The sequence below is a fragment of the Nanorana parkeri genome, unplaced genomic scaffold, assembly GCF_000935625.1.
Source record: "Nanorana parkeri isolate BGI_ZX_2015 unplaced genomic scaffold, ASM93562v1 scaffold39, whole genome shotgun sequence".
Lineage (NCBI taxonomy): Eukaryota > Metazoa > Chordata > Amphibia > Anura > Dicroglossidae > Nanorana > Nanorana parkeri.
In genome coordinates this window covers 1,755,846-1,774,902 of record NW_017306307.1, presented here as the reverse complement: position 1 = coordinate 1,774,902, position 19,057 = coordinate 1,755,846, and the positions used below count along the sequence as shown (strand labels likewise).

General features: G+C 42.4%; 1 protein-coding gene across 3 annotated transcripts in view; it reads left to right on the top strand.

Moving 5' to 3' along the window:
* RSPO2 (R-spondin 2) overlaps nucleotides 1–19,057 on the top strand; it is a 90,932-nt gene that overhangs the window by 4,238 nt on the left and 67,637 nt on the right. The window contains exons 2-3 of one of the 3 annotated variants that reach the window (XM_018570797.1): nucleotides 14,809–14,817; nucleotides 15,862–15,873. The exons of the other annotated variants lie outside the window; for them this stretch is intronic. Coding sequence (XP_018426299.1) covers nucleotides 14,809–14,817; nucleotides 15,862–15,873 — 21 coding nt within the window. The remainder of the gene's footprint in view (nucleotides 1–14,808; nucleotides 14,818–15,861; nucleotides 15,874–19,057) is intronic. 3 annotated transcript variants of the gene reach the window in all.

Below are 19,057 nucleotides of genomic sequence, written 5' to 3'. Positions count from 1 at the left end.
ATCACTAATTGTATTTCTTTATAAATTGTAATGTATTGCTAATGCACCACAATGTAACGGATTCTCACATCTGGGTGTACGGGAAGTCACAGTCATATATTGGCTTATGAAAGGACACACAGCCATGTGCAAACTTACCCAACGCGACCGATAAGAAGTCATCTTCATCCTCGCTGTGATTATTTGACAAATGGAGTCTGATGCTGAAGGTTGAGCTGCACTCGACATATGACCATTGCTCCTTTTGTACTGCTTTAATAAAGCAGTCTGTAGTGAAAGATTAACACTGTTTGTATATTAAGATTCAGCTTTCATTATATCAGGAGCATTTAAAGATCCCAAAAGAAAATGCCAGGAGTAGGAGGCCGGCAGAAACAATTTTTTTCCGTGTAAATTTATTTTCGGGTTTCAGACTCTAAGCTTCATAGAAGCCTATCTACTATTGCAAGTGGTTCAGCACAGCATCTGCAAACCATATCCTTCATTTCCATTACATCGGAGTTCTTCTTTAAAATGAATGTGTGGTTTATTTATTTTTTTTGTTTGCGCCTAAAAAAATTAAAAAATCCTTTTTAACCATTTAAATGAAATTTTGCATTTGAATATTGTTTTTCCCACTTGCAGCCAGCAGATGCTGAGCTCCAGGAAAGTGCTTGCTATAGGCAGATCTTGTGAAATAGACCTGAAGAGCAGGAGAGATCCGATTACCCAGATTGTAGAATGAGTCAGAGCAGTGACTCCCCTGTTTTCTCCTAGAGACAGCACTGGCACAACCGTCTGGCTTAATTAGTTATAACAAACATGCAGGCAGTGCTGGGCCTTCTTGGTTGAAAACCAGCATGCTTTGCATACTGAATGACATGGATGGACCTGTGTCTTTATTCAACCTCAAATACTATGTAACTATGGATGCTTCCTGTAATGTGTAAATGTGTAAAGCATCAGTTTATAAAATGTGTTAACGTTCAAGAAAATACAATATCAAACTATCTAAAACCATTATACCTTTCTATGCATTATCAACAGTTGTGCATTTTCAAGTGCAGCCATTGTCCTCAGTAGTCTCTATAATGCAGGTTAATGCATCAAAAAAAATCCCTACACAAAGCACACAGATGCAAACTAGCACCATGTATAACGATGGCTTACATGCATACATGCGTTGACCTTAACACATAGGTATAAATGGGCCCTTTGATGGAACCTGTGAGATTCAATTATAGGGCTGCTCATTGCATACTGGTTTTAACCGGTGCAGGCTTCGGGGCTGTCATCCCAATTTTTGAATTGCTGCTTGGTGGGCCAAGGACTATGTAACCAGCAAAGCCTACAAATGTGGACTCTTACTCCTATTGCTTGTTCCAGATCACTTACTACATAGCATAGTTAGTATAACTGCCCTAGAGTCTGCATCTTTAAAAACCAAAATTGGCAGTATCACTTGCCATACTTCAATTCTCACAGGTTCTCTTTAGATCTGTTTAGAATTTTCCCTGTAACCTCTTAGTTTGACGTTTAATGCATCTGGTTTGTTGGCTTCCAACCACAACTTGCAATGATCTGCAATATTAATAATGGTGCATTGGAAGGTAGTTTTATCTTTTGATTTGTAATCCCATAAAATACCAGCTGTTCTTTTTGGGTCTATCATTTCACACTATTTTAGGCTGCCCTGTCTAGTCGGCAAGTATGCAAAAAGGGAAAAGTATTTAGCTGGCTCCCATGGTAGACTTTGGCTGTGTTCTGTAGTCTAAAAGGGAAATGGAAGTTCAGCTCTGGACAGCTAATTGATGGCAGTCCTTGGGACGAATGTATAATAACTGTATGAAGAGCAAAACTGGGCAGCTGCCCATAGCAAGAGAATGGAGACTTGGATTTGATTTTGGCTGTGGTGTTTTCCCAATGTTGAGGGAATATGTAAGAGAACCTTTTATGGATGCTGGAATTCACAAGGGGAATTTTCACCCTTTTTTTTTTTGTTTGGCAAAGCTATCTCTGCATAACGCATTGTATGGGGGATGTTCATTTTTCTCTTTTAGTATGTGACCTGGTATTCATGGGAAGACTTTTTCCATAATTTTGGGTAACCTTCCCATGAATTTGCTTGAGTCAACCTACGTTTAAAGGTCAACTCAAGCAAATTTGATATTTTGCATTTTAGTTATTCCTGGCAAACTGATGACTTGAGGGCCCATTCACACCACATACAGATCATCTCCAGACCAGACCAGATTGTTTCCGGACCTAAAATGCATCCTAATGTATCCGTTTGCTATTTCTGGCCTCTGTTCACACAAGCGCAGTCCATTCCAGACCAGAAAAATACTGCATGTCTCCTTTTGTCTGCTCTGGTATGCACTGGAACTGCAGACAGGTTCACACCATTTTCCAGACAAAATCTGGTCTGGAAAATGGTGTGAACCTACCTTAAATGTAACCTGACATGCATGCAAAAAAGTAAGCCCAGAGTTTCATAGAAGATACCTTCTGGTGCCGCAGAATGGGTTAGTGGAGGGAAGAGGTTCAGTAATATTGTATTGTGATCAGATGTATTTAGTAATCCTGCTCCCCTAATTGGACCTCAGTCATAGCAGGACCCGCATTCAGTGACGGGAATTCTTTAGATACATTTTCTTGTCCAAACCTGTGATCACAGCAGAGGGGAGTCTTCCAGCATCACCTTCTTTCGTGGCTCTCTGTATTCCAGACATCTCAACTCTCCCGGAAGCTCCGGAGTCTCCCGCTATTAGATAGCGGCTCCCGGCCGCCCGGGAGAGAAACATTTTCTCCCGGAAAGGTTTAATCTGCTCTATCAAGCAGATTAAACCTTTCCCTGCGATCGTTTTTTTGGGGGGGGGGAGAGCACCTCCCGGAAATGAGAGGGACACCTCCCTGAAAGTGCTTCTTTCAGGTTGGGATCCCTGGTATTCCATCACATGACATCTCAGAGCCACAAACTAAATCAGGGCTGGGAAACGTCCCTCAGCTGGGCGCTGGATTTGCAGGTCTGAACAGGTATTTTTAACATCCAGAAGCTTGACCCACTCTAATCAAGTTCTGAATGGAGGAGAATCAGAGCTACGAATCCAACTGGCTGAAGGGACAAATACACCCCGGTCTCCAAGCCTGGCCTTCCCCCGAACATAATACATATTTACATTGTCAAACTTGGGGAACACTGCAGTGTTTCTTTAAAGTTAACCTGTGTGTGCCCATGCAAGATGTAGCCATAGGTTCACATTATTTTGTCTCCCTCCCACCATGTCTTTGCATCTATCCTACTTTGTTCACCAGCAGAAACAATGTGAAAAACCCACTGGACACTGTTCACAGAGCTGCGCATGTCCAAATTATTTACCACATCCTTCGACCGTTTTTGATGCAAAAGCTTTGTGTTCTATTTTTATGCGTCGTTATGAGCCAGAGGGTAATTTACATAATTACCCTCTGGCTCATAATGAAGAACAATACATTTTGAAAGCATTGTGACGCTTCGGATTACATAACTGTTTATTGATTATGTGGTTGCTTGTAAGTATGTCTTGAGTAATCTCTTGTAACACTCCAATGTCCTCTGCCTGTGCTGAAAAATCTAGCTCTTAAACCTACATAACATATATCACGGTTTAGTTTTGCCTAGGTCCAGAGGTCTCAGATTTCCCGGACTGCTCCTCATGTCAGAGTTTTGTGCATTGATTTGTGTTCACAGGCTGGACTAATGACTCTCGACCCATATTTGATTTCCAGTACATTGTGTCATTATTCCAAGTGGAAAGTTCACTTATGACAAAGCATTATGAACTGTTTTACTGACACATTTATACTGAGTCATTGTAGTATTGACTAGCAGTGCTTGGCTCTGGCCCTCAAGGCCCCTTAACTGTGCATGTTTTCCAGGGCTCTTCAGCCTCATGGGTTAGAAATGAGCAACGGTTGCCACATACATTTCCATTTAATTATTTTGATGCTAGATGTCTTCCATTGATGCTGCTTCATGTGGTCTCCCGGCTGTCCACCACAAGTCCAGGCTCCATCCGCGCCCCTGAACCAGACATGCTACAGATTGTAGCATGTCTTGTATAACAACAGTGTCATCTTTTAGAACTTGAAAATAATCACTTGAAATTTGCTGAAAAACTTTCATGCTTTTAATCCTAATTTGAATTTAATTGGTGAAAAAAAATGTGTGACCAGTATGATTGTCATTTTAATCAGACCTGTTGAGTACACAATGCTGTGTACCTGGGTATAACAGTCTTGGGGTGGGGGGTAGGGTGTTGTTAACCCAGGATAGACATAAGTGGCCATCTTTAGTCACAGTTATTTTATTTTATTGATTTACTGGAGTTGCATGACCAGTTGCAGAGTGTTCCCAGGGTTATTAATGACTCCAATATAAAACTTGAGGTTTTCTGCTGGTGAACAGCCTGAAAGATGTCATAACTCCACCCACTCAAAAAGCATCTTGTGCTTACTTCCCCTGCACCTACCCCCAGCACCCTAGTCTGCCCAAGGGACCCAAATACATATTACATATTACAGGGCTTACTATTTGAGCAGACTCATTAGGGCAAAGTTGGGCAAGGTAGCAGTTTTGCTCCCCCCCCCCCCCCCCCCGCTTTATTTGAGTAGGTACTGAGAAGCCACCCTTTTTGTATTTTCTGTACTGATATATGGTCCCCCATCATACACCAACTGCCTACAAATTCATCTCCCCTTGGGAAGTGACAGACAGACAGGTGCACAGCTTTGACCAATTGCATTATACTCCTAGTTTACTGTAGGAGCATGAATGTTGGAGCTGGGCACCCAGAACATGTACTGAACCACAAGCTCCTGCCTAGGTGGATAATCCAACTCTGTTCTTGAGTACCCAGTCATCAAGGTTGATTTGCCTTTTGGTAGAAAACTGAAACTTGTGTAGATGTTTATAGGAATCTGGAAATGGTTCTGGGCGGTGCAGGAGTGTGGGAAATTTAAGTGCAGGATGCTTATTGTGCCTTCTATTAAGCAGCACTGTTGCTTTTCTTACTATAGGAAGTACAAGTTCATTTGAAATCTCGTTCTGTTTTGTAAATGTAATGTATCGAGTTGTACATCTGGTGGAGCCCCTTTTTGTGCAATCTACAACTCAATATATTTCTCAGACACCATCTAATTGTCTGACTGTTACTGCTATCCTAGATTATTATATACCAGCCCTTTAAAACAGTAATTTTTCTGGGACATTGTTAACTCTGCTCTGCTTAAAAATGCAAACCTCCCATAAAACAGAGCAGCAAAATGGTTCAAGAATTTAAGGTCTTGTAAATTTCTGAGTGACTGAAGCATTGGATTATAAAGTGGCCTCCATTCTGAAGTTGTTCCAGCAGATGTTTTTTAGAATTCTAAACTTTTATTTTTCCTTTTTCCCCTCTTTCCTTGAGCCTGATTTTTGATTGCAGTGCTTAAAGGTGACCGGACAGTCTGTGCCAACAAAGCCCTATACTGTGTCTTTAATTAAATGTGGAACTACTCAAAGCACTGTTGGGACTGGTAAGAGCGATCCTTGCTTTGCTGCGCAGCTTAAGCATTTGTATTGTGAGTAGGGGACATGAATAGAGATTTAACTCGACTTGTGTGAATTGTCCCATTTACAATCACCTAAGCCGGTTTTAATTGATCTCCTTCCACACTGAACAAGTGGATTAACCACAGGAGCATGAGCTGATTTTGTTCAATGGGGAACATTGGATGACCAGCAACCAAAAAAAAACCCCTCAATATTTACGGTGGACACATTCAACGCTCAATGTTCACTGTCAACAGTTCTGTCCTGATTTTGTGCAAATCCCCCCATTGGTTTCTTTCCGTTTTTTTATGTGAAAGACTTTTTCTTGAAAGGAACTCCGGGGAACAAAAGTATTGACTTCATTGCCAGACCCAACAGCAGGCAGTTTAATTTTGAAGGAAATATATTGGTTTCAATCCAACATAAAGATTATTAACAAGCAAAGATGCATGCACAGTAAAGTACAAGGAAATGCACTACTGTTTTAAACCTGAACTTTTTGAATAAGGCATAGGATTAAAATATGAAGCAGCAGAGGTGACTTTTAATCAAAACTGCACCTTTAGAATGATCCCCTCCCTTTTAGATTGTAAGCCAGGGCCCTCCTTACCACCTTGTCTTGATTTGTATTGTAACTATAATGTCCTCCTTATATTGTAACGCGCTGCACAAACTGTTGGCGCTATATAAATCTTGTATAATAATTTATTATTATTATTATTATTATATCCAAATACTTGGAAACTGAAATTGTAGGTCTTGCGATTTTCTGCCCACTTCTGCCACTGTCCATGTACAGTATATTAATTTATTTCTCTGGTGGACATGTTGCACTGCATGTAACCTTCAATTTTTATTTTTTGTGTGGATCCTACACATGACACCAAAAACCAAAATCTATACCCAACTTATTTTTTTTCCAGTACTGTGCACCACAACAGATGTATATTCACATATTTGCCTTGTAGTATGTTAATAAGTTAGGTCAGTTATTTGCCATGTTGATGTGCATTGGGAGCTTATTAGAAATGAATCCGGTGCCCCCAAAACATTTGTACGATGCATGGAACAGTGTAAAGGGCCCTAAAAACTGAGCTTGGATTTGCCTCCTCTGAACTTTCGTGCCATCCCATTTAGTCCTCTAATGTGATGAGTGACTCACTGTACAGTAGAGAGGCTCAAGAGGGACTTACTGTAAAGTAAAGAGCCTCAAAGGCCGAAGGAGGTGGGACCAGCCTTGACCTTTGAAAGAAAAGTCAAGACTTGCATTCAAATTTAGGTGGCTGTATATCTCAATCTAATGATCCATTTTGATGTTTTTTTTTCTGATGTTTATTTCATCTTATGTATTTTTTTTTTTATTTTTTTTATTGATCTGCTTGGTTTGAAATACATGTCTTAGTAGCAGGTTTACTTTAGGTCCATTACAGACGAGCTGTAAACAACAAAGGTGGCCATAGATGGTCAGATATCTGCCTGGCAATAACAGACTGAGACCTTCTGTATCTGCCTGTCCTTGTGCAAGTTGTCACAGTGCTGTGATCGGAGGTAAGAGATGTGAAGGGGTGGGGGGGAGGCTGAGATGTGACTGGAGAAGGGAGGGGTGATCAAAAGGGTGGGGCTGAGGAGATGTGATCAATGAGGCTAAGGAAATGTAGCAGGAAGGTGAGGGCTGAGGACATGTGATTAGTGGGGCTGCGTCAATGTGATTGGAGAAGGGGGGGCTGCGGAGATGTGATTGGTGGGGCTGAGGAGAAGTTATTGGAGAAGGGGGTTTCTGCATTGTTGCCATTTTTCTGCCGATACAGCGGCGTATCCCTGCTTTCTTTCCTCCCCGCTGGGCGCTGCTCTGTGGCCCAGCGGGGTGGAGAGAAAGGGTGACAGCCGGCCGAGCGTTGCGGGAGGAGAGCGCTGTGTTTGTGGGGTTTTTTTTGGGGGGGGGGCAAAAAATGTTTGCACCAGGGCCCTTTGTGCCTTAGGTCCGCCACTGGTAAACATACCATGTCATTAATTATCTACAAACACTCAGCGATCACTGATCGCTGAGTTTGCACTCACTCTCCTTCCTGACACGTTGTCACAGAAGGCTGAGCGAGCGGTGCAGGGAGGAGAGCTCAGCCTCCTGTGACAGCGCGGGCTGTCTCCGCCCACACACCGCTCTGCCGTACTGCGATAGGAGGTGTGGGAGGAGAGACGCCGGCCGCTCACCGCGCTCTCCTCCTGCAGCTCTCGGCCGGCTGTCACATTTTCTCTCCTGTGTCCCAGCGGGGAGGGGAGAAAGCAGGGATGCGCCGATGTATCGGCACAAAAATGGCACTTTCGGCATTTAGCCAAAAGTGCCATTTTCGGCCGATATGTTTCGGCGGCCGATATATCGGTGCATACCTAGTTGATACACAAAATGGCTTAAACCCACAAGTGCTTTTTTTCACCTCTACATTTTCTTTGTACTGGCTTTAAAAAAAAAAAAATTGCAATAATGTATAGGTGGGATGGAAGGTTCTATGGTACAACACTTTTGGTAGTTCTATAGTTTATTTTGTATAGATGTCTATACAGCAGACCAAAAGGAGGGACAATTGAGGAGGAAAGAGGCACAGAGGGATTTGGTTCCAAAAGAAGGACAGTACCTTAAAATGAGGAACGTTGGAAGCTGTGCATGGAGCATGTTTAAAGTAAACAAGCACATTTCCAGTTGCAACACATGAAATACGTAAGCAGAGGTTATCGCAAAATTATCAGTAGAATGTGAAGATGGGAAGCAGAAGTCATATTCAAATCTTGATGTATTGTAAAAGTTGAGCTCGACCCTTCTTTCCTTCCTATTGGTGCATTCAAAATTGTGAGCAGTTTTACTAACCAGTTAGGGGGCCTGGGGAGGTAGGAGAGCAAGGTCAAGGAGAACATGTATTCAAAATGCTGAGATTATCTATCTATCTATCTATCTATCTATCTATCTATCTATCTATCTTATTCATATGTGGCTGTTGCTTTTTTTCTTCATAGTATGCTCAGATTGCCCAAAGACCTTTTTTCTTCATTGTATGCTTAGACTGGGTTGCCCAAAGACCTTTTCCTTCGTAGTATACTTAGACTGTATTGCCCAAAGCCTGGCACTGATGGCAATCCCTGTTTTTGTACATTAGTTGTAGAAAAAGTAACCCTTGCATTGGGTCCCCTTCACGTTGCAAAGGTTAAATGCTCATTTTGTCTAGAGGATGATGAATAAGGTGAATTACTTGCCTTATTCCTTGCTTTCCTAGAAGTTGGCACTCTCATTTGCTTTTCAACACTCATAAGATGTAGGTGGCACTCACTATCCTCATGATCAATACAGGACCACTAGTCCTGTATTGTACGTAATGACGTTGGAGAGCCGTGACTAGTCAAGCGGATAAGAGGAGTGGCTCCAGGGCACTGGTTTTGCAAAGAGGAGGTTACCTGCGGGGAGCGAGGAATAGAGTTAGTATTTCACTCTATTCCTATCCCCTAGACAAAATGAGTTTAACCCTGGTAGTGTAGAGGGTTACCCACTTCAAGGGTTAGTTGAGAGGTGGACAAATTAATATGGAATTCAGGAGCCAGCAAGATTTTTTTATTTTCTTTTTAGGAGCCAGGTCCATTGACAACAACCAAACAAAAACCCTAAAAATGTAGGCGCCAACCGTAATTTATACGGTTCTTTGGATTTTTCCAGCCCTGGGTTAGTCTTTCTCTAGCCCAGAGTTCAACTTTAAGCCTTTAACAAGCTACCCTACTCTTCTTTTTGGTTGCAGCACCTGACATTACAGAACTCCCCTATATGACAAGCTGTTAATAATTTTATAAGAGGAGTTTCTGTTCAGTAGATGAATGCAATTACCCATAACGTGCAGCTGACATTTTACATAATAAAACTGCCTTTACTGGTATCCTGTGCTGTTTTTCTTGTAAGTACAGTTTAATAAGGCATATAACTGTGCTTTGAAAACTGGAAGAGACCAAACATGACAATTGTTCAGTAAGAAGAGAAAAAAACCCCCCATTCCTACAACCGTGCAACTTGGCTTTAAACATCTGCTAATGGTTAAATAATCACTGTGGGGCATCGGCCACAAAAAAAAATTCTCTGGCATTCAAGGCTCTATTACATGATCTCAGATGCGGCATAATAGAATTTTCTTAATGAAATAAAAATCTTGGCGCAGGCCCTGTCTTTAACTCTGTAGAAATCAATTGTATCCCGGCTGAAATGGAAATCAGATCGATCATTTCACTTCATTTAATGTTTTACTTTAAAACCAATTTTAACAAGATGCATAAATGGCTCTCAGCCCGGGTGTTTTTTCTTTCTTTAATTTCCTCCATGCCGTTGAAAAGTCTTATTAATGAGCCCGATCACACAAGGCGGAGTGAACCATTTTATTAAGTCATTAAAGCACATAATAGAGTCATGGTCAATTAGATTTTTGCCTAGCCCTAAATTTTGCTTCTGTTGAAGGCCATGCAAAATTTTTACTGAGATGAAGATAAGACGGTTGGATGAGGACAAGTCAATGGGGATGAGGGAGTTAATCAATAGCAGTAAAATCTGTGTATAGGCCTCATTTACATGGGTGCAGTGGCCCATACAGCATGAATGAGGTGTTTATGTGGCAAGGAGTTACAGGTGTCTGTGGCTGCACAGATTTAACAGGTTCCAAGTCACTAGAAAAATATTTTTATATACTTTTTTATGTAAAAAAAAAAAAAAAGAATCTTTGTTCAATAACAAAAAATAACAGTCACAACAACACTTTCCACCCCATTCCCATTGATTGCAGCGCCCGGTTCTAAGGCAGAAACATAGAAACAAGAAGGCACTGGCCACCAGTAGAACCCACCAAGTGCACCATTAAACTGTGCTTTCATATGAAAAGTGCCATTTTGTTACTATATACAAGATTACAAGTCTGTGCGTTTACAACACTGCTGGGAAGTTCATATGGCCGAGTTATTGAAGATACACATGACGTTGATGTATTCATTTCATAGAAATTGCTGTTATGCCTATTCAATCATAAATGACCCAGGTAAAAACCAATAAATGTTTTAATCACAGAAATAAGGTAGTCAATCATATTGGAGCTGTAATGGGCTCCACTACCAGCCTAGAGCATCATGCTTTTAATCAATCCAACTTAAAGTATAAAGTTAATGTTTACTGTATGATCATAACTTTACTTTTTATTGCCAATCATTGTGCATGGCTATGCAAAAGTTAATTGTTAGATTGCACATAATATGTACAAGCATTAATTCTTCACTTTAGGTTTGTATTGTGCAGGGTGTATTTGGTGCCTTATTGGTTGTAGTGCAGGGTGTATATTTCAGGGTGTCTAGTAGGCTCTGTATTTGTTGTAGTGCAAGGTGTTTAGTAGGTTGTGCTTGGTTTATAATGAAGTCTGCATTAGTTGTAGTGCAAGGTGTATAGTAGGCTTTGCACTGGTTGTAGCACAGGGTGTATAGCATGCTTTGCATTGGATGTAGTACAGTGTGCATAGGAGGCTCTGCAATAGTTGCAGCACAGAGGGTAGAACAGGTTCTGTTGTTCCAGGGGTACCATAAGTGTGTGTGTGTGTGTGTGTGTGTGTGTGTGTGTTTTTGAAGATTTAATTGTATTATCAGCTGTTATATTTTTCATGGATGTAGTATTTAATATTGGTAATTTTATAATGGAGACATTCCTTCTTGGCATAAAGCAGATCAGTTCCATGAATGACTGTTCTGAGCATCTCCAACAAAGCCTTGAAAGCATTAGTGTGCTCCAGCATCACTAACCCACCAGTATGTCTGTTTGCCTGGGCCCCTGGCTTGATTTAGTGCAGCGTGACTGTGGCTCCCCCAGCCAGAATGTTTGCTCACTCTCAGAAGCCGCAGCAGAGGATCGCTGAGCTCTCTGCTTCCAGTGACTGTAAGCGTAGCCCTGTTCTTGCTATGTATAGTCATGCATACATCAATTTATATAGATTTTCCTCCTCCCGGCCCAGATTTATGTTTCACGTCTTACTTCATGCTAAAGTGTTTCTGAAAAGACCATTTGGCTTCAGGGCCTTTCATTTGAGTCTGTGTATAGTGTGACAGGGGGAAATCTATACGCTAGACATGTTAATGGCACTTCAAAAGTTGGCCTCCTTTTTGGAGGTACAGCATAAGGTAATGGGTGTATTTTTAGGAGACCTGGAGAAATCCATAATGCAGTCCTGTCTTTTGTGGTTGATGTGCGGGTAATTTTTCATTGGGGCCAATGAGGACACGCAGAAACATGAAACAAGCACAAGTTTTTGGTATTGTCATTGTTGTGAAGTCTATAAAGTCTACAAACCAATCCAGTGTGATCTTTACTTCCGTCATAATTTTATGGTGGCATTTCTTGTATAGCTTTGTAGTTCTTTCTTTTAATTTAATGTGTACCCAGCAGATAAAATCAGTTACGGATAAGTCGGCTATATATTCTTTTTCTCTCCTAAATGATTATGAAGCAGAGACAACTAAGTCTCAGGCATAGAGGAAAATTTACTTCCAGACTGCTTATATATACTGGACCAGCGGCAGTAGTGATGGAAGGCATGGCTGGTGCTTTGCAGAGAACTAAAAGAGCAGTTTGCATCGGGGATTCTTTTATTATCTAAGCTGCACAAGTGTTTGTGTGTACTGCAGAGGATCTGATTTGGTCACAGCCTCCCACTGGGTTGAGAGGGGGACCAGTTGGTTACTGGTTGGGGACCAGCATAAATACAGCCTTGCCATAATAATCTAAACCAAGTTGGGACTGTTAAAACAATGACCCTGTTCTGTGTAAAAGAAATGACCAAGGAGAGTATTTGTTACTTGTGGCTTCAAAGTTTGTGTGGTCACAATCCTTAGTGATGGAAATCTAGCCCTGCACATCATGTCTTTAAACCTGAAAAATGACTGCTGGATGTTGCCCCTGGAGGCGTGTTCCTGATGATCCTGGTGTAATCACACTGTGAGCTTAGACAGACCTACAATGACTTGAGAACAAGCATGGAATAGGAGGACTAAGAGCAACAGCATATTGCTCCCATGGGTCTCTGTACCCCCTTCTCAGCATTTAACCAGCACTGTTCTGATGATGGATTGTGGTCCTCTCAACACCTTCGCTCTCATATACCTTTTGGGTATGGTATTGTACCCAGAGGTAGCCAACCAACTAGCATATACTGTATATCTCAGGTTTAAAGTATATGCAAAGCTTAATATTTAGTTTTGGATACAGTAAGTACCAATGATGACACTAATCAGGTTTATGGTTGCTGCTTGTGAAAGAGGAATTTCCCTTTACTTGGTAATGAATTGACAGAACAGGAAGTATTAGTGAATGAGTTAAGCTGGCCACACACTGATCTGATTTCCTCCTTCTGTGGGTGGCCCTACCAGGACCAACCAGCTCGACAAAATTCAATTTTCCAATTGACTTTTTATCAAAAGAGCTTGGCGGAAAATTGCCTGTTGAACAGTGATTGAAACCAATCAGGTGCAGTCTCTGTTCTAGTATTCCAGCTGTCAAAATATACTACACGGCAGAGGATCGTGTGTATGGGGTGATTGAGTGATTTTTCTCGTCTAGGCCCTCGTTTTCCGCTAAATCATGTAAAATCTGACCTGTGCGTAGCCCCACCTATACCACCTAGCTCCAATAAAAGTAATTTTTTTTCCAGTGTACTTTCATCAAAAGAGCTGGGTGAAAAATTGTCAACCGAATGACTAGCCAAATGACTTTAGCCAATCAGCTGCTGTTTAGGTATTCTGGCAGAAAGCAATAGCCGCCAGAGGAGATTTCTCCATCTACACTCTTCAAAATAACTGTGGGTATCAAGCGATTTTTTCCTATTCAGTTTGTGGGGCTGAACCAGAAGAAATCTTCGTGTATGGCCAGCTTTAAGCAGGTATGACGTTTGTCCAGTTCTTGATGAGCCAAACGAAAATTTGAACAGTGAGTGCCACTGTCTGCTTTCTTCAGCCCGGCATTCAGCTGATCGAAGGAGGCGGTTGTAAAATTCTCGGGTGAACGAAGCTAGCTGCTAGCTCTGTTTGGGTCTTCTGACAGTGGCTGGTGGCTGCTGTCAGAATGCAATGCAAACAGTGGGGGATTCCTCCATCCACGCTTGTAAGCGCGGCTGGAGGAATCTGTTATATTTTCTTTGATATTACACCACAAGTTGAATGAAGAAAATATAAGTGCGTATAACCAGCTTTAGACAGATGTCACTGGAGAAGGTGTTGCCATTGGAAGACTTCCCCTCGCTTCCTGTTGCTGTGGCAGCTCCATCACAATTTTCCATCCACGGAGATGGTCACCAGGGCAGACAGGTTAAACCAACCCAGCTCTGACAAAGACCCCAAACTATATCCAAACGTTAAAAAAAAATGTTTTTGCTTTTACATACACTTTAATAACAATTTAATTAATTGGCAATGCTCGCTTTTCTTGCCATCGTGATGCATATCCCACTGATCGGGAGGAATATACTGAAAACACACAATCTCGATCTTTCAGTGTAATAACAATAAGATCGCACTGCTGTGGCAGATAATGCTCCTTTTTATTTGCTTCCAGATGGACTCTGGAGCTCCGCTACGAGGTTTTATTAGAAGAGCGTGCATCCTGCTGGGAGCCGGAGCAGGCTGATATGCATTTGTGTGCCAGGGTGATGATGTCATGAAAATGTGACGGATTGATCCCTGCTAAGATAATCTAGGAGAGCAGAGCATTTCCTGATCACATAATATAGATCTGGATGTATATGTGGGAGGTGTGTGTCTTTTTGAGGTCTGTACACGACTCATCTGGTAGTACATTGGTAAGGGTTGCTTGTTCTACTCACTGATAAGCTTACAGCTTTGCGATTTCCAGACTTCCAGAGATACATACTGGCCCTGATCATCAAGCTGAAATTGCACTTAAAGGAATTGTAAAGTTCCAGCATATCCTCTCCTGTTATAACATCAGCATTGTAATAGGGATACATACTAGAGTTGTTTTTGATAATGCAGTCATAGCTTACTTGAAAAAGTATTTTATGTAGTGAGTGCTGCCTTCCATCTGCCCATGACTTCCAGCAACTTCCTGCATTCCCAGTGTGCTTTGTGTTTCTTTCCCTGCTGCTTGATTTGATGCAATATTGCTTTCTCAGGACTGCATATCCCATCATGCATTGCTTCCAGCAAGCAATGATATTGTTACATTGTTCAGACGTTGAGTTATAGTTCAGAAGGCGGGCTCCGTGAGAGCTGTGATACAGTGTAAATTCACAGGGCTGAGTGAAATTGTGTCCGTGCATTGAGTAGTACCTCCTATGGGAATCTTCAAAAAAGTACGTTTACAAACTTCTAGATTGATATGGTTATTAGGAGTAGGAATTTCTGAAATAAAATCTGTATTTCAGTATAACAGAAATACAGATTTATTTTTAGTTTTTGACCACAGATACTTTAAGATGTGCCAACTAACAGATAAAGTGACCCCCATTTCTAAAGATGATAAATGAACACCTTCCTGACCACTAAACATGTGTCACCGCGTTGGGTGAGCTGATGCATATATGTCAGCCAGCTCACTGTTCTGTGCTGGTTAGCGAGCTCACAGCACAGAGATCCAGCTGTCACTGACAGCTCCCGGACACTGTTTATGAATAGAAGCCCCTGGAACAGGCTCCTGATCATGTGAGAACCATGACAGCCATTTCCAGTGATCTGGCTCCCAATGTCAAGATCTCCATAAAGGGCCACAAAGGGTTATATCACCAGCACCCTAAAAAAAAAAAAAATTTAAAGAACAATTTCAGGAAATGTTAATAACCCTTACAGTTGGGCTACCCCCACACTGCAAGGATTAAGTGCTCGTTTGTGTCTAGGTTAAAAAAAAAAGTTGGACTTAACCTGAAGTTCTGAGCCGGCTTCTTTATAGACCAATCCTTTCAACGTCTCTCCCGCTCCTCTGCAGCAGTCTAAGGTCCAGTAAATGATCATGTCTATACACCGTGTATAGACATGAGGATGCTGAAGAAGATTCCAATGTGCTGCAGGGAGGGGGAAGACGGCCTTGAGGGAGTGCTGTGACAGCTGGCCGGCTCGGAGCTTCGGGTGAGTATAATTGTTATTTTAGCACCTAGACACAAATGAGCACGTAACCTTTGCAGCAACATTTTGTATGGGGACCCTTTCATCTCTAATTACACCCCTTGCAGAGCCCAATTGAGATCCCACACAACCCACTTGAGGGTGACGCTGCAGAGCCCACCATAGACTCTCTAAGGTGGGCTCTGCAGGGTCACCCTCAGGTGGGCTGGTCACACTCCTTACCTGTCCGGCTCATCTTACTCCACCATCGGTGATGAGCCCACCCCCTCCCCCGTCGCCGGGTCCCGCCTCCTCCAGCCTGCTCCACCGCCGCTGCTGGATCTCACTGACTCAGCAGCGGCTGTGAAGAGGAACTCGGCGCTGCACAGATCACTGTCATTGATCTGAACAGCGGCACATTCCTCTTCACAGCTACCAGTGACAGCCAGCAGCGTGAGACGCCATGGTGGCCCGCAGGGCATCAGTAATGTCCTGGCCGGGCCCCCTGTGCCCCGGGCCCCATATCGGCCGACTGGGTCGCTATGGTGATTATTACGCTACTGCCTAGCAGTGTAGGGATAGTCCCACTGCAAGGGTTCATAAAAATAATTTCTAATTTAAAATGTACCTTTCTGATGGGTGGAAGGTCATATCTTCACTTTCTTGAAGAGCTATGGATGCCGCTGGTATCTGCACTTCCAGGTGTGTTGGATACCTGGTACCATGCTTAAAGGAGAACTATGAGGTGAGTGCTTTTCACTCATCCTCATAGTTCTAGCCGACCTGTGACAATGAGACTGTCACAGGTCGGCTCAGTAGATCGGGAAGTGAGCGAACACATACTGGCGTTCGCTCACCTCTCGATCCTGTCACGGCTCTCTGCCGTGACAGGGGAGGCACTGGATTCCTCCCTCCCCACTCCGATCCTCCAGCGCTGACTGTCGGAACGGATGGGGGAGGGGCGGGTACAGCTGGCTCTGCCTCTAGATAGGCAGAGCCAGCTGTCACTCACGCAGCTGGGTGGATCCAGACATAATTGTCGGGATCCGCTGCGGCGTCTCAGTATACCGCGAGCTGTAGCTCGCGGTATACTGAGCTTAGGTTGCGGGGAGGATTCTTGTTTGTGTCCTCCCGTTACCCTAAGGAGAACTATGGGGAAATGCCCTAACCCCATAGTTCTCCTTTAAAGCTATGGCTCTGGCATCATGGTCACCTTAAGGCATGCTAAAATTGCATGTGATATTTACTGGCAAGCCACTTTAGAATGCCATAAGTGTACTTCAAGCTGCCCTAAATGCTCCTGTAGCTCAATCAGTAGGGGCTGTTGCCTGTGCTACAGCATCTGAATAGGCTAAACCTGTTATTAACTTGAAAATAAGATGGAAAAATCCGAAAGCAGAGGCTACGTTCAGTAAAAACTGCAGGTCAAAGAAACCAGTGAATCGAGAGATACAGGGAGCTGACATTATATGCAAATATCCACGCCTCTTGTAACCTATAGAATTAGCCTGTATTGTCCCACCTTCCCTATTGGTCAGTAATGTGGCCTATTAAAATAAATACATTTATGTTGCTCAGGTGTATATTGGGTTTACTTTTAGAATCGAACATTTCTGTATTGCTCACTACATTATTTTTTAGAGCACACATTATCGTACGGCAGAAAACATTATTATAAAGGGCAGGTAGTGATTTTACTTGTAGAAAGCTTTTTACGTTTTTTTTTTTTAGTGCTGTCCTTTATTTTTGGACACTAGTTTTTGGTTTTTGTCTGTGGATGCATTTATTTCTGCTTCATCTGAATTGATGAAAGCAAGACTGTAGTGTCCATTAAAATGATGATACTAAAAGGGTCTTTTCTCCAAGCCAAGAAAGTTGAGAGGTATGTTGTGCCTAAGGGGGGCACATGACTATGATCAGGACCTGGAAGACATGTCACTTATTAGTAGAGCACACTTTGATCACCATTACAGAAGATGAAGCAGATGGCGCCACTGACATCTGCAAGGACATATCAAGTGAATTTGGGACAGGGATAGGAAATGCCAGGAAGCAGAAATGAGAATTGTGCTTGTACCGGCCAAGAGTTGCACCCTGGCAAGAAGCTGTGGACATAACTATGGGTGTAAATGGTTGTCCATAGTGTTAAAATGCAACACCTTTTGTATTGTCACATTTCTGAAGAACAATGGTCTGGCAAACCCACCTTGGTAGCTTGACACTATAATATGACTGCAAAAAATGGCTGCAGCAGTTATATAGAGTTAAGACTTTAGAAGACGATTTCTAACTACTAGAGTCTTGGGTATGATGAACAGTATGACCAAACTCAAATGGACTGACCATTCAAAAGTTTTAATTTTGGTTTTTGATAGAAGCTGGAGAGTTGGTCTTCACAGTATCTTGTATCTCTTGGACACTGTTGGTTTAGATCTCTGTGGTGGGTCTGCAGCCTTGCTCGGGCCATTAAAATTCTGCCCGTTTGTGTGCAAACAGCCGTAGCCTAGGCCTGTGCAAATCAATGACCAGCACTGCCATTGCTCGCATGTGCCTGCTGGTAGGACCTCTGACAGGCTCTGCCAGAACCACCAGCCTTGGACGCAAACTGTCTGCATCCAGGCCTGGTGGTTCTGGCCGCATGCTAAAAGGGCACAGCTAATCATCCAGTCTGTATGTGGCCATAGCACATGACAGTGCTGTTCCATCCAGATACAATGTTTAGCCACATATGAGCACAGCCGCCTAACTGCCCATCTTAATGAAGCCTCAAACTTTTTAGGCAACAAAGCACCAGCTTTTTTTTTTTCCTGTGGGCCACTTGCAATCCGTTTTATACCAGACATAAGGAATGAGCATAGCAGTGCTGTAGAATCGCAGTGACTTTCTACAAAGGGCCGTAGTAAACAAATGTCAAATGAGCGTTTGGTTACACTAGGGAAATACAATTCAATTAGCCAATGTGAGGCTGGCAGCGACAGGAAATGAGTCAGGTACTTGTACTATAATTGACATGACCGAGATATGAATCTGAATTGCTTGCGTCTCTATTAGTCGTTCCTAATTGCTGTGTTGTAATTATTGTTTAGTCTGGTATTAGGTGTCACGGGGATGGGAACACACTCATGGACAAGCGGGCTTGCAGACTTTCTCTAAACAAATGAAAAAAATCTTGGCTTTTATACCACCAACACAAAAATATTACAGACTTTTTAAAACAATTACACAATATTGTGTGAAACCCTTAGAATGAGTATTTAGTATCACTTTCTGCAGAATTACAACATTTGGCCCCATTGGACTCCATATTTGGACTTTGTAGGGCTAGAATTCAGATTGATGTTATTGATTAGGATTCTTGCCACTTGATTTATTTTAAATACTTTTTTTTGTCACTATTTTTTATAA